Source organism: Centruroides sculpturatus, unplaced genomic scaffold (assembly GCF_000671375.1).
Source record: "Centruroides sculpturatus isolate CEXI.00-Female unplaced genomic scaffold, Cexi_2.0 scaffold985, whole genome shotgun sequence".
NCBI classification, from domain to species: domain Eukaryota; kingdom Metazoa; phylum Arthropoda; class Arachnida; order Scorpiones; family Buthidae; genus Centruroides; species Centruroides sculpturatus.
In genome coordinates, this window is record NW_019385384.1 from 70,406 (window position 1) to 84,964 (window position 14,559).

The 14,559-nt window shown below is 29.5% G+C and overlaps 1 protein-coding gene across 1 annotated transcript in view; it reads left to right on the forward strand.

Moving 5' to 3' along the window:
• Positions 1-2,396: 2,396 nt before the first annotated feature.
• The window catches only part of LOC111638385 (protein boule-like), a 64,383-nt gene continuing 52,220 nt past the window's right edge, over positions 2,397-14,559 (forward strand). Inside the window, exons 1-3 of the mRNA XM_023384084.1 lie at positions 2,397-2,444; positions 3,198-3,308; positions 10,447-10,538. Coding sequence (XP_023239852.1) covers positions 2,397-2,444; positions 3,198-3,308; positions 10,447-10,538 — 251 coding nt within the window. The remainder of the gene's footprint in view (positions 2,445-3,197; positions 3,309-10,446; positions 10,539-14,559) is intronic.

The window sequence follows — 14,559 nt, forward strand, 5'->3', positions numbered from 1 at the left end:
GTCGTCTATCCTCAAAGGTAAAGTGCAAATAAAACTACTTTTTTTTTATCAATTATTATTCTATTACGGTTATTTATACATTTACAACTACAAAACGCATTTTTCAGTGTTTTCCTTACTATTGTTATTTTGTTTTAATGTACTACTTAGCTTTAATTTGAGTGTTTTTTTTTTTCATGTTGAAACGAATTATTTGGTTTTACATGTAATCGTATGGGGAAAAATGATTCACCTTACGACATTTTCACGATACGATCTCAGTTTCGGAACGGATTAATTTCGTATCCTGAGGTACCACTGTATTAAAATTAAAGACAAAGTTTGCCCAAAAGGGACCACCATTTATTTCTTGTGTTCCAGACTACAAATTCACGGCGACAGACCTTCGTTTATAGACTACATGCCGTCAGAATTTTAAAAAAGTCTGTTAAAGACAGAATTACATCCAATTGCTTTCCATCCATCCTATGGATGGAAAGCAATTAAGTTAGATGTAATTCCTATAAAGGAATGTGTAGTCTGGAACACAAGAAATAAATGGTGGTCGCTTTTGGGCAGACTTTGTCTTTAATTTTAATATTAATAATCTCCATTGGATGAAAAATTTACAAAAGTTCAATATAATTACCTCTGTTATTAAATTCAATATATTCCATATGCCCTCTAAATGCCAATTCTTGTTTTGATAAAAACATATAACATTTATTTATTTAGATATAATATATCTATTAGCCTTAACTATCTCGTTATAATTTTCAATNCGCGTAAAAATCTACAGACTCCAACTTTTCCTTATCATCTGTCCCCGACTCCGACTCCGGCTAAAACATCAAAACTCCACGACTCCGACTCCGACTCCACAGCCCTGGTTAACATCACTTCATTAGAAAAATCATTGAAATCGAAACAGTGAAAATGACATACCACGCCACCTTCTTTTTGATTGGAAAGTTACAAATTATGCCACCAATTACGTCATTAAGATATCAAAGTGTATCCATTGAAACCAGAAGAATTTTTGCGACATACTTTACCAAATAAATGAAAATTTAGGTTGCAGTGGGCTGCGGGTTGGACATCCCTGGTCTATCGTAACGATTCCGACTGAACAGTTCTGTATTCGGATTAGCTTCAGCAGTTCCAGTTCCAGCAGCAGAACTGGATTTCCCACCATTCTTTAACTCAATTTAACGAGCCGTTTCTGGACAGCTCTCTCCTTCAGAAAGTTGCTGACTTATGTTGGAAGGTCTGTTTACATTTTATAAAATCAGTTCGCTTATCCACAACCTTTGATATCCACCAGTGGCCGAGTGGATAAAACTGCCAAATTCTAGTAGACAGTGCCGGCAAGAAAGGAAATTTTTCCTGGGCCCGTAGCGATTCTTACCTTATTAATACTATTTTTAAAATTATCTTTTAAAAAGACAAAATATAGTCGATTATAAATATTTCATTAAATCTTTTTCAAATGTTAGTTTAATATACAGTGCTGTAGTTTTATTTAACATAATCATTTCCAATTATAGCAAACTGTCGGATATCGGATTGATTCGGCCGTTCGCTATAATCGCATAGATTTTTCAACGTTTGTCGAAACAACTTCATAAGTAGAGACAAGTACTGTTGTTAGTTTCAAAACGTGCATTTATTTCATTAGATGTAATATTGTTACTTTTAAGAAGATTTAACGAAGGTATAACGTTGGGTTTTAATGTTTTCTTTAGAAGCGGTTGAAATAGTTGAGATTTCAATCGTCTACATTAATTTTAATATACTGTAGTTGGAACGTGTTCTAGCATTTTGCGTTTTAAAAGAATCTTTCCATTTATACTTTTCCGTCTACTGTGTACTTTTTGCAAAACAGTATCGTTTGGAAATGAATAATAAAAGGGATGTAAGGTTTCAAAAAACGGCAAATTCCGCTTTTTTATGGGTCGGAACATAAGGGCGAATTTCGAAACTAACTCTCAATTTTCATCTTTTTGTTTTCTGGCTAGTTTAGAAATTTATAACAGTCGTCATCAAAAAGAATGACTTAGCCATTTTTGAAACTATACGCCTCATTAAATTAAAAATACGTTTTTTTCTTATGTTTTAGAAAGTATACATTATTGCACATTCTGACATCATAAATCTATATTCTGCTAAAAATAAACAATATTTATTTAACAAAACACATCTAACACCGTTTTCAACTGGAACTCTCTTCTGTCGCACTTCCGCGATGACGTCGGTAGTTATCGAAAACAAGATTGAAAACGCCAATGTTGTCTCTAATTTCCGAGACATAAGGCGTTGGCCTATCGTTCTTAGGATCCGGGATTCAATCCATCTATTTACCCCAGAAATTTTTCGTGGGAGGTCCGTCCTTGGCACCCAGTCTCCTCGGTGTGGGCATGGGAAAAAAAGGCTTTCTTAGTTCTCTTGGAGTGAAAGAGTTAAAAGTGAGGGAAATATTAATTACACAATGTTTATATCGACATTGTTTTATACTAATGATGTTTTGACAATGTGATTTTCTAACATCGTGTTTTTATTCGACCGTGTTTTCTTATGACGATATTTTTATCTTGTTTTCTATCATATTTCCATATTACGAATTTACGATGTTCTTGCAGCAGTATTTATTCAATATTTTCGTATTTAAATCTGCTACGCGTGCTTTTAGTAAAAGAAATTATTACAGAGTTCTATAAATTAGAGGCTATCCATAAATGATGTCCACATTGGAAGGGAAGAAGGGGATTATGACAAGTTGGACAAGGGTTGAGTTTCGGTGGATCTCCGTTTATTTCATTAAATTTTTTTACACTATGCAATTTATTATATTTATTTCAAAATTTTTTGTATGTTTTGTTTCTATTTATGGTAACTATTATTCATAAAGTGATAAAGGTTTTAAGAGGGTTCAAGTTTTGTTGGATGGTCTAAGAGGGAGGGGGTTACAGAATTTTGGAGGAACTGGGACAAGAGGGGAAGGGGGGAATAAAAATTTTAAGAAAAATGTGGACATAATTTATGAACAGCCCCTTAATTACAATATATACAATATTTATATATAAATAGTATAACTTTAAAACAAACCATGCAATATTTCTGTTTCTAGTTTAATTTATGTTTTTTATTTTAAGATATGTATACTTTCACAAAATTTTTAAAATTGAATAAAAATATTTAAAATTTTTAATGTTGTTTAGTCAACGACAAGTGTGGAAAATTCACCTTCACCTTCCCCAGTGGCGCCGAATGCACCAAAATTTGGGACTTTAGTTCCTAATAGAATATTTGTGGGTGGAATTTCAGCAAATGTAAGTTTTGGATAAAATTAAATGAGTGTACTAAAATCTTATTTACTGTAGTCTTTTTTCGTTAATTTAGAAAATCTTTATGTTTTATTTTTAATCAAAATTAAATCCATAGAATGACAAAAAATAAATTTGAAATTTTTGCCATTCTGTGTTAAAGTAATATCAAACTTTTAAATTCCTTACATTTTAGAATACTAAGATCCTATGCTAAATTCTTAATTTAAGAACTATTTGTCCTATTCCCTTTTTCTCTTTTAACCCATAGAAGATGGTTATGTATTATTATAACCAAGACCAGTTAATATCCCAATAGACTTTACTTATATGAATATTTTCATCCATTTAAAAATGAACATCATCAGAAAAATAGAACAGAATTAAAATAAAAAATCTTTTTAGAATAGAATTCAATTCAAAAAAATTTCAGTAGCAGAAGCTTTATACATACACTATAAAACAATTTCATATTTTTCACCAGCAGTGGTGTACCCAGAGAGGGGTCAAGGGGCACTATAATTGATTACTTATTGACTCCTGACCACTAGATTTCCAGATCGATTTCCAGATTTTTAGATTATAGGTAGCCCTTGGTTTACGCCGCAGTTCTGTTCCTGCAAAAGCCAGCGCAAATCAAATCAGCGTAAAATGAAGTCATATTTACAGTGAGGTATAGGGTTAGGTTCTACATAAGTGAAAAATAAGCAAATAATTTTGTTTATTAATACAACATAATACAAAATACATATAAATTTAATTTTTAAAATGTATTTTATCATAAAATAAAATTAAATGTTTTTACTAAAAAATTTTAGTTTTGGATCTCTTACATTTTTGGAAAAAAAAGTATCCATCTTTAATTGTTTACATTTTTGCTTTCTTTCATTAAGAATTTTGGAATATGGTCTAATGAATGTGATGATGCTCCTTTTTACATTTGCACTTCACTCCCAATCATTTCCAACTCACAAAGTTCATTTGCCAAACTTTCCATACCGTAGTTAAAAGGATATGCTTTAGATTGGCCGTTTTCATAACTCTTGGAGTTTCTTCTGTAGCTCTATGTCGAGTGTGCAGTTCATTCAAATCTAACAGTTTGTGGAATATTCTCTATTGGTCTAGATCTGAGCAATCCCAACGAGCCATGATTCTGCCATGACACATGGTATTGTAGTGGACTTGTGTCTCGCTAGGATTGGTCAAATCTGGACAAAATCTAGTCAACTCTAGCATAGGGATAATCGGGGAATTACTCGGCAAAACAGCAAATTGCGCATCGGTGTTATTGTGAATTGGCGTAAATTGAACCAGCATAAACTGAGGGCTATCTGTATTTAAGGCATGTTCAATGCAATAATCTTGCTCAATCAAAGTCCACAAGTACACCTTTATTCTTTGCATAAACAGTAAGTGCCATATTGAAAAGCCTTTTTCTGATGCCTTGGGGTCTTTGTATGTTGATACAACAAGGTGCGGTCTAATTTGGGATCTGTCAGTGTTCTGACATACATTCCTGATGAGAACCTTTTCTCCACTCCCATCATGTTATCATTCCTAATTACTAAGAAAATTGACAGGATTCTTCTATAAGCTATTTTGATGTTGTTTACCTTCATTTCTGTGTATATGCCATATGCCATTCAGGTCATGCGGGGTTCTTGGCAACGAGACCACTGACTGTCTTGCCAAACAGGCTGCAAAGTCTTCAGTTACATTCCTACCTTGTACATCAACAATCACATCAAGAAGCAAATCTTCATTCTCTGTCAAGACAGCTGGGACCAAGACACCACTGGTAGACTTACCTACACTTTCATTACCAAGGTTGACACTACTGTGATTCTTTGCCACTTTTATCCTAGTTACACCTTGACTCAGCTACTTATAGGACACTTAAAATACTTGCATAGATTTAACCTTGGGGAAATCCACAATACGATTGTGATATTCAGGAGGACCAAACACCACTTCACTTAATTTTTCACTGCAATAGGTAACATTCACATTAGGAAATAGTTTAATGAGAGCTGCTATTCTTGAAGGGTACAACTGGTCTTGCAACCCGCACCAACTCATTCACATGCATACAATGTTCCATCATCTACTCGCATTCATATTTTCAGAGAATAAATATCGTGAGAATGAATCAACACAATAAAACATAAGTGCTTCTACGAGGGGAGAATTTATAACAAGGGTGCTTGGTGGAACAGATGCTTATCAGGGGGAATCTACTGGACTCAATAGGGACTACACAAAGACAACTATCAAATTCTACAAAATATTCCTTTAATATACTTGGGAGCATACAGTATTCCTAAAACAAAGATGAGACACAGAAAAAAATACCAAGTCCGACAAATCTAGTATATTGCGAATTGTTAACAAAAATCTCCCGACAGTAAAAACTGCTCAAGCACACGTAACACGACGACATAGAAACATACCGACAGAAATGGGGTTTTGTCATATCTTTTCCTCTCCTTCACTCTGGGTAGAAAACAGTTCCAAATTCTGAAATCTCACACAGATTTGCTTGCACAGTCTTTATACTTTTTTCACGCACTTTCACCACCACTCTTACTTTCCTACTTCCCCATTCTCTGTCCACTTCCGTTCTGCCCTTTTTCCCCGAGACACACCCTACCATAAAACTCCCACCCATGGTTACACACCCCAGAATTACATAACTCCTCTCCACCGAGTCGGACCCACCACGTGGCGAAGAGGGGGCAAGAAAAGGCATAAGGCACAATATTCCTTAGTGGGGCTCTTGAGAGCACTCACTCTGTGGACACAGAAGGCAATTAGCCTTCCCTTGCTTTGTTTCAACTGTCAGTATATAGCTGCCTTTCAACTTTATATTTTAATTCTTATTTTTTGTCTTCTTTTTCAATCTAAAATTTGGTTAGTCTTAATTGTAAGTTTGATTAGGGACTTGCCTTGGTTTCTGGTTAGGTTAAATTAGAGTAGGGTTTGTTAGCTTAAGTCATCTGGTTAGGTTCGTCCTAGGTTATGGTAGGTTACTTTTTGACTCCTGATCATTCTAGATTTCCGCTAATAGTTTAGTTAGTAAGTTAATGTTAAAAAAAAATATTGGGGTCTTGCTCATTTGTCTTCTGTTGGTCCATTCATCTTGTCTAGTTTGTCATTGTATTCACTTGTGTTCACACTGTCTGTCTAGCTGTTAATAGTATTAAGATTCGTGCTCACGTTCAGTTTTATTAGTATTATGTAGATATAAGTCTTCCTACTAAGAGCCACTTGGCACTAACTTCTACACTTAGCTATTTGTGTTGGCACTCAATTATTGGTGTTCACTACACTCAGGTTTTCTTTTAGACCCTTCGGAGGACTATGGTCTTGCAATCTAAACACTGCAAACCAACATCAAACGTAATGGATACAGTAGCCATACGTACGCCGTTCAGAGGGATCCTACCTTTCTCTCTTCTTCTTACCCTCTTTTTTGCTGGCTAAACACTTTGTGTACAGTCGATGTCTTTCATATATGTATATGCTATTCATCTCCTTGTTATACACAAGTCAGAAAGTCCCTTTCCATTGTGGTCTGTTTCCAAGTTTTCAATATTGTTGAATAAGTGCCCTAATAAGTATGGTTGAATAACCATGTCGTATGGCTAGCAATTTGGTGAACTTTAACTCTACATCCCTATCTTGTGGAAAGGTACAATGGGCAAAGGATCTTCTAATCAGAGAATGAAAGGCAATCTTATATTTGTAAGGATCATGTTACCGTTTGGGTTTATAGTGTGATGATATGTGCAAAATGAGTTACAAAGATACGTTATAAGAGTAATATTTTTATTTTGCGTACAATAAATTGATTCTTTGGAATGCCAGCTCCTCTCAGTCCCAATACACAAGTATATAACCTGAGCCATACAAATCTTGATATAACAGGTCATTATTAAACTCTATTATCGCGACATTCCAAATTACTGAATATGATATTTTTACAATAAATATACAACAAACTACAATTATGTGCTTACAACTAACTAAATCTAAGTAAGAAGGTAGTAAGTAGACTGGAACAGGAATTAGAGTAAGGATAGAGGAAAGTGTGTACTCAGTTTTCAATGGTGATTTTGGGGTGGTGAATTTCCAGTTTCTTTTCCTTGGTTGATGGATGATCCTTGTTCTTGTTAAATTTTTCTTGAATGATAGTCTTGGTGTTTCAAAGATCTCTCTCGATCAAAGTTTCCAATATATTCTTTCTCAGGTCTTCTTCCATCTCCATACGTTGCCAAAATGCACTAGAGAGCACACTTTGTCGATCTGGTCCTCTTGAAGTTCCCACCAAGAAATGACCCTCATTCTCTCCACTTAGCCCTTAAGGCATCATTTCTTTCTTTTGTTCTCAGGATTAATCATCACCACCCAAGGAGAAAGAGTTAAAGAACATATTTATAATAATTTTTTATAGTTTTCTTTCTTTCTTTGTCTATCCTTTCCAGAATGTTCTTTCTTTAAATTATTATAAATATTCAAAAATTGTTATAAATATATATATCNTTTTTTTTTTTTTTTTTTTTTTTTTTTTTTTTTTTTTTTTTTTTTTTTTTTTTTTTTTTTTTTTTTTTTTTTTTTTTTTTTTTTTTTTTTTTTTTTTTTTTTTTTTTTTTTTTTTTTTTTTTTTTTTTTTTTTTTTTTTTTTTTTTTTTTTTTTTTTTTTTTTTTTTTTTTTTTTTTTTTTTTTTTTTTTTTTTTTTTTTTTTTTTTTTTTTTTTTTTTTTTTTTTTTTTTTTTTTTTTTTTTTTTTTTTTTTTTTTTTTTTTTTTTTTTTTTTTTTTTTTTTTTTTTTTTTTTTTTTTTTTTTTTTTTTTTTTTTTTTTTTTTTTTTTTTTTTTTTTTTTTTTTTTTTTTTTTTTTTTTTTTTTTTTTTTTTTTTTTTTTTTTTTTTTTTTTTTTTTTTTTTTTTTTTTTTTTTTTTTTTTTTTTTTTTTTTTTTTTTTTTTTTTTTTTTTTTTTTTTTTTTTTTTTTTTTTTTTTTTTTTTTTTTTTTTTTTTTTTTTTTTTTTTTTTTTTTTTTTTTTTTTTTTTTTTTTTTTTTTTTTTTTTTTTTTTTTTTTTTTTTTTTTTTTTTTTTTTTTTTTTTTTTTTTTTTTTTTTTTTTTTTTTTTTTTTTTTTTTTTTTTTTTTTTTTTTTTTTTTTTTTTTTTTTTTTTTTTTTTTTTTTTTTTTTTTTTTTTTTTTTTTTTTTTTTTTTTTTTTTTTTTTTTTTTTTTTTTTTTTTTTTTTTTTTTTTTTTTTTTTTTTTTTTTTTTTTTTTTTTTTTTTTTTTTTTTTTTTTTTTTTTTTTTTTTTTTTTTTTTTTTTTTTTTTTTTTTTTTTTTTTTTTTTTTTTTTTTTTTTTTTTTTTTTTTTTTTTTTTTTTTTTTTTTTTTTTTTTTTTTTTTTTTTTTTTTTTTTTTTTTTTTTTTTTTTTTTTTTTTTTTTTTTTTTTTTTTTTTTTTTTTTTTTTTTTTTTTTTTTTTTTTTTTTTTTTTTTTTTTTTTTTTTTTTTTTTTTTTTTTTTTTTTTTTTTTTTTTTTTTTTTTTTTTTTTTTTTTTTTTTTTTTTTTTTTTTTTTTTTTTTTTTTTTTTTTTTTTTTTTTTTTTTTTTTTTTTTTTTTTTTTTTTTTTTTTTTTTTTTTTTTTTTTTTTTTTTTTTTTTTTTTTTTTTTTTTTTTTTTTTTTTTTTTTTTTTTTTTTTTTTTTTTTTTTTTTTTTTTTTTTTTTTTTTTTTTTTTTTTTTTTTTTTTTTTTTTTTTTTTTTTTTTTTTTTTTTTTTTTTTTTTTTTTTTTTTTTTTTTTTTTTTTTTTTTTTTTTTTTTTTTTTTTTTTTTTTTTTTTTTTTTTTTTTTTTTTTTTTTTTTTTTTTTTTTTTTTTTTTTTTTTTTTTTTTTTTTTTTTTTTTTTTTTTTTTTTTTTTTTTTTTTTTTTTTTTTTTTTTTTTTTTTTTTTTTTTTTTTTTTTTTTTTTTTTTTTTTTTTTTTTTTTTTTTTTTTTTTTTTTTTTTTTTTTTTTTTTTTTTTTTTTTTTTTTTTTTTTTTTTTTTTTTTTTTTTTTTTTGCTTGTATGATTCGTATTCATACATGTCTCCAATATCCAATAGAGCTAAGTCATCTATAGTTGTTTTTTTCTTAATTTAGTTACTTACGTTACTCCTACCAAAGTCTTCCTAGTCCCTAACTGTAACTGATTTAGAACCGGCATGCACTGCATGTTATTCTTCGCATTGCAAAATGACATTGTGCATGCGTCAGGAACTTCTGTTTGAACAAACCTCATCTGACGTCCAGATCAGTGATTTTGAAAAGGTGGCAACACTACTTAGAGTGCTCTGGAAAAGTGTGTGTGAAATACTTACCTAAACAAAGTGAGTCATCCTATGATACAGTACTTCAGAAGAAAAACAATTGTTTCTTTAACCTTTTGAAAACTCTAACAATGAAAACTAATTGTGTTCCTTATAAACTTTAAAAATTAAAATTTCAAGGAAATAAATAAGGCATTTTTGCAATCTTTTGGCTTTATTATTGTTTCAAACATTTTAGTTTCTTTAAATATTTGAAATTTGTAAATCATACTCTTTTGTAATCATATGAGGTTCCTTGGAATGCATCAGAACTTATAAAAATTCATATATAAAAAAAGAGAAGTTTGATAGACTGCCTCTGTAGTAATTGTGTGACTGTCAACATCCAAGTTCTTAAGGGTTAAAATTGGCACATAACCAGCCTTTCTCAAACACAGATAATTCATGGGTAATCTATACAAAATTTTGATAAGTAAAGCATTTCACATTTGAATGAACATATCATCTATGCTAATGCAATCCATTAATTAGATCAACTAATTAAGGTTATCTGAATGATGAACTGTTACTTTCGTTCCTCAATAGGCCTCACTGTTTTTGCACTTTCCAGGCTGATTTCTGTCTAGTTATACAGTAAACAGAAATCAGAAATTATATCAATTAAAGTTAAAGAACTTTTTCTGAAATATATTATTTTGATGTAACAAAGAATCTTGTTTCATACAAATTTTTATTTCAATTAGATATAAATAGGCTATAATTAATAATTTTACAATATTCAAGTTATTGAAATTTTTCAATGTTTTTTTATTCTAGACAACTGAAACAGAACTTCATGCACTTTTTTCTAATTATGGCAATGTTAAAGCTACAAAAATCATTTCTGATAGAGCTGGAGTTTCAAAAGGGTAATATATTTATTTATATCAATAGTTAATAGTAAATTTTTTATATATATTGTATTTATAATTAAGAAAATTCTAATGTATAAACCATATGTCTATTGTACTGTACAGTGTATATATGCAAGAAAACATTTGGGCTGTATTCTGGTCACTTACCTCTCATCTCTTAGAGCTGCCACAAACTACAGGAAGTGGAAATTAGTGTATGCTTTGTTGCGCTCCAAAGCCTCACCTTCTTTCCCCAAGGCTATGAGCCATTTTTGCTAGGTAAGCTACGTGGTCATGAAGCAGCTGCAATCTACACAATATTTGCTTCAATAAAAGTGCTGCATCGTGATAGATTAGTGATTAGTGTTGTCACCAGGCAGGTTTTTATCCGGACAAGCCAGTTTTTAAATTTGTGGTCTAGATTAATTATTAATTTGTTTGGTTTTCGTAGAAATTGTGAAATTATGATGAAACAAAATAAATGTATAAAAATATTTGCAAGTATTTTGCAAATATTTTTATAAATTTATTTTGTGTTGGAACAAACCTAATATTTGCAAGTATTTTGCAAATATTAGGTTTGTTCCAACACAAGTTTCTAACTGGTTTAAAACTGGCATATGCATTGTTTAGTCCTTCGCTGTAAAATGACATTGTACATGCTTTGCTCTCTCTTGCTGGCATGACTGCTCTGTCTGTTGAATTCTGTCAACAGCAAGCGTACGCTCATATCATGCGCTAGCAAAGGGATAACTGCGCGGGCATGAAGAAAGAGGCCTTTGACATCATTAGGTGTTCTAGCATTTTGCTCTCACAAAGCTCTGTAGTTTGTGGTGGCTCTTAGAGACAGAGATGACTCTGGTTGCTTGTAATGATCTAATCTTTGGTGTTGACATCACAATTCTATTAGGTTGATTATACATGTTCAAATTATCTGCGCACACAATATAGTAAGTTAACCAATGAAATTAAAATTTTTGAAAATGCAGAGTGTGAAATTATAGATCATGGGGTAAGGAAAGCACGAGGTTCAAATAAAGCATGTAATTTTGCAAAGATACATTTTTGTTTTATAACAATTTTACAAAGTGTAATATGTCAAAATGTCTTACTACTCATTAAGTAATCTTAACAAACAGAAATTTTAATAGTCTAAGGTAGTTAGAAAAGCATGCATACTTAGTTGAGGAGAAGTTAAATGGTAATATTTTGAAAAATACTTAGAGAGATGGATGGCTGGAAGTAACAGATAAGATTAACAGCATATTCAATGGTTCAGTAATTGATGTAGAATCATTAAAAAAACAGAGTTAGTGGCATTCCTGAGCAACCGCTTAAAAAAATCAAGTGTTGTCTCTATCTCAAAATATTCTTTCCTGACATAGACAACATTCTCTAATATGATTGCATAAGGCAAGTAGCATCCAATGGTCTATATTGGATGTAATGAAATTGAAGTTATAGATGAAAGATGACTATCTGCTTGTCTGTGGAAGATAAGAGAATCTTTGAGAGAAAAAGTTGCTCAGAATCACATTTTGAGAGAAGCAATGGTTTCATGAAGCATAAAAAAATTATTAGTCAATCAGTGACCAGCTTGTGATGTAGAGATTGTGTCTCAAAGACAAGAGATTATGACCAGAATATGACCCCTGGTGTTTTAATTTCACATGATCATTATTTTAGGTGAATCAAGCATATATGAAATTTCTTTAAATTTGTGATTATAATGACTTTTTCAATTGTTATGTTAGTATGGTCATTTATATATCAGGATGTTAGAATAAAACAGATGACATAAGAAACAGTAGTAATTACAAAATTTTTTTGAAGCCATGAGCCTGAAGAACAGTGGTAGTCAACCTGGTTCCTATCGCCCACTATTGGGCTATTTGAGCTTTCGTGGTGGTTGGTAGAGATTTTGTCCGATGCTGAAGCTACTTTCCATTATCACTGCACATCTATGATTCACTGATGGAGCAGGTTGTACTGTAACAGTGGCCATCACTTGAGTTGAACTCGTTTTGTGGTGGTGTTGACGTTGCCAGATTTAGCTACTTTTTTCAGTTTGACGTAAAAAAAGCGCTTGGTGCATTGGTAAAAAATTATTCTGTATTATAAACATATGCCAAATATAAATAAAAAGATAAATTTAACTACATATTTTTACTAAACCATCATTCAAAAATTATGAGTACTTTGCAGTTGCGCTAAATTAACTTACTGCGGAACCAGTGGGCGGTTAGAAAATTTTACTACCAGCAAAGATACAAAAGTGGGTGGTAGGTATAAAAAGGTTGACTATTCATACTGAAGAGGGATTAGAAAATTACCAATCCAAAATGCATTGTTAAATAGGTGAAATAAAGTGAACTGTTTTAATGTTGGTCTCTGTTAATTGTGGATAATTAAGAAAGACGTGATAAATATTATTAGTCTCACTGTTGGAAGAAAAAACTATTTATAGTTATATCCATTCTATTTTTATATTTTTATTAAAATTTATTTTATTAAAGAGTATATAAAGGTTCTATATATGCATACATACACAACATATTCATACACAGAAGAGTTACAATCAATGAATATAAATTGGTCTCATAAATATCCTTTCAATGTTAAACCTATATATTAGGATAACTAATTTAATCTAAAATATTTTACTGCCTTGTCAAAAAATATCAATATTTTTTTTCTCACATATAAAAAATAATTTGGACTTACACACAGAGTCTTCTTCTCACTTCAAAAAACTAACTTAATTTTTTATTTAAACTCCTTACATCTGCCATTTAAAAAAATAATCCTACTGTCTTCTCCAAACTCACTTTATCCTCAAATCCCTTTGTATCTTTCATTCTTCCCTTCTCATGATTTTCTTTTTGTTTTACACAAGTTCTAGATTTGTTGTACATTGTAATTAACTAGTGTACAGCTTTTCATTGTCCTTAATCCATGTAAAGGCTGGTATACACGGTAAGGAAATCCTTTGAGGATTAACCGTGATTTTTTTTTCTATCTATCCATTTTTAAATAAAAATAATTCTTTATACGTTGGGAGATATTTTAATAAGTTTTGTAAATTACTATGTTCGATCCAGCCAGTTATATCCGAGTTTTTTNATTGTTAAATAATTTATACAAGAATTTTATATTTTTAATTTGAAAAATGGTCATGCAAATTTGATTAAACATATTTACAGATACAGTCGACCCCTTATAACACAGTAGATACGTTCCAGTTTTTATGAATCCATTTTCTACGAGTTCAGCCAATCGCAGCCCGGCACATATGCAGTTTACGGACTACGGCTGTTTGAAAGGTTTCTTCCATAAACTTCTATGCATTTGTAGCTAGAACTATTTTAAGATGATCATTTTCTTCCATAAAATTAATCGATTTTAGACTAATTCGACTCAACATTTCCAAAACACGTATAATTTTTTGGGAATAATCTGTATGAACTATGCTATAAACCAAAAATTGTAGGATTACTTACCGAGTGTGCACTGTTCGACTACACCGTTGCTCAAGCTTGTTTTCGTCGTGGAACAGCGCAATAGAATGGACAATATTTATGATAGGTCTTCATATTAAACTGTCCTTTTGTCATGACAAGTCTGTTGGGATTTTCACTGGTCTTGATGTTTATAAGTGGGCTCACAGTTATATTTGTTTTTTAAACATATTCTCTATTATGTCTGTTTTCTCTCTTGTCTTATTTAACCCTGCGTTAGTGCACTGAGTTTTTTTTCGGCATTAGTGCAGTGGGGCGTTTGTCCACCCCGACATTTTTTTGGGTCCATAAACCATGTAAGTAAAAATTCATAAAGATTTACTCATTTATTTGGTAAAGGCATGTGTCATTATACATATGATTATATTCAGGTATGATTACATATTATATTAGTACATAAATCCATGAAAATAAAAAACAACATTTATCAAAACTCATTACATTAGATCTTATTATTAAACCAATAGTAAAAATCTAAATTGTTTTTTAAGCATTTTTGTCACTCTGATTCAATAGCT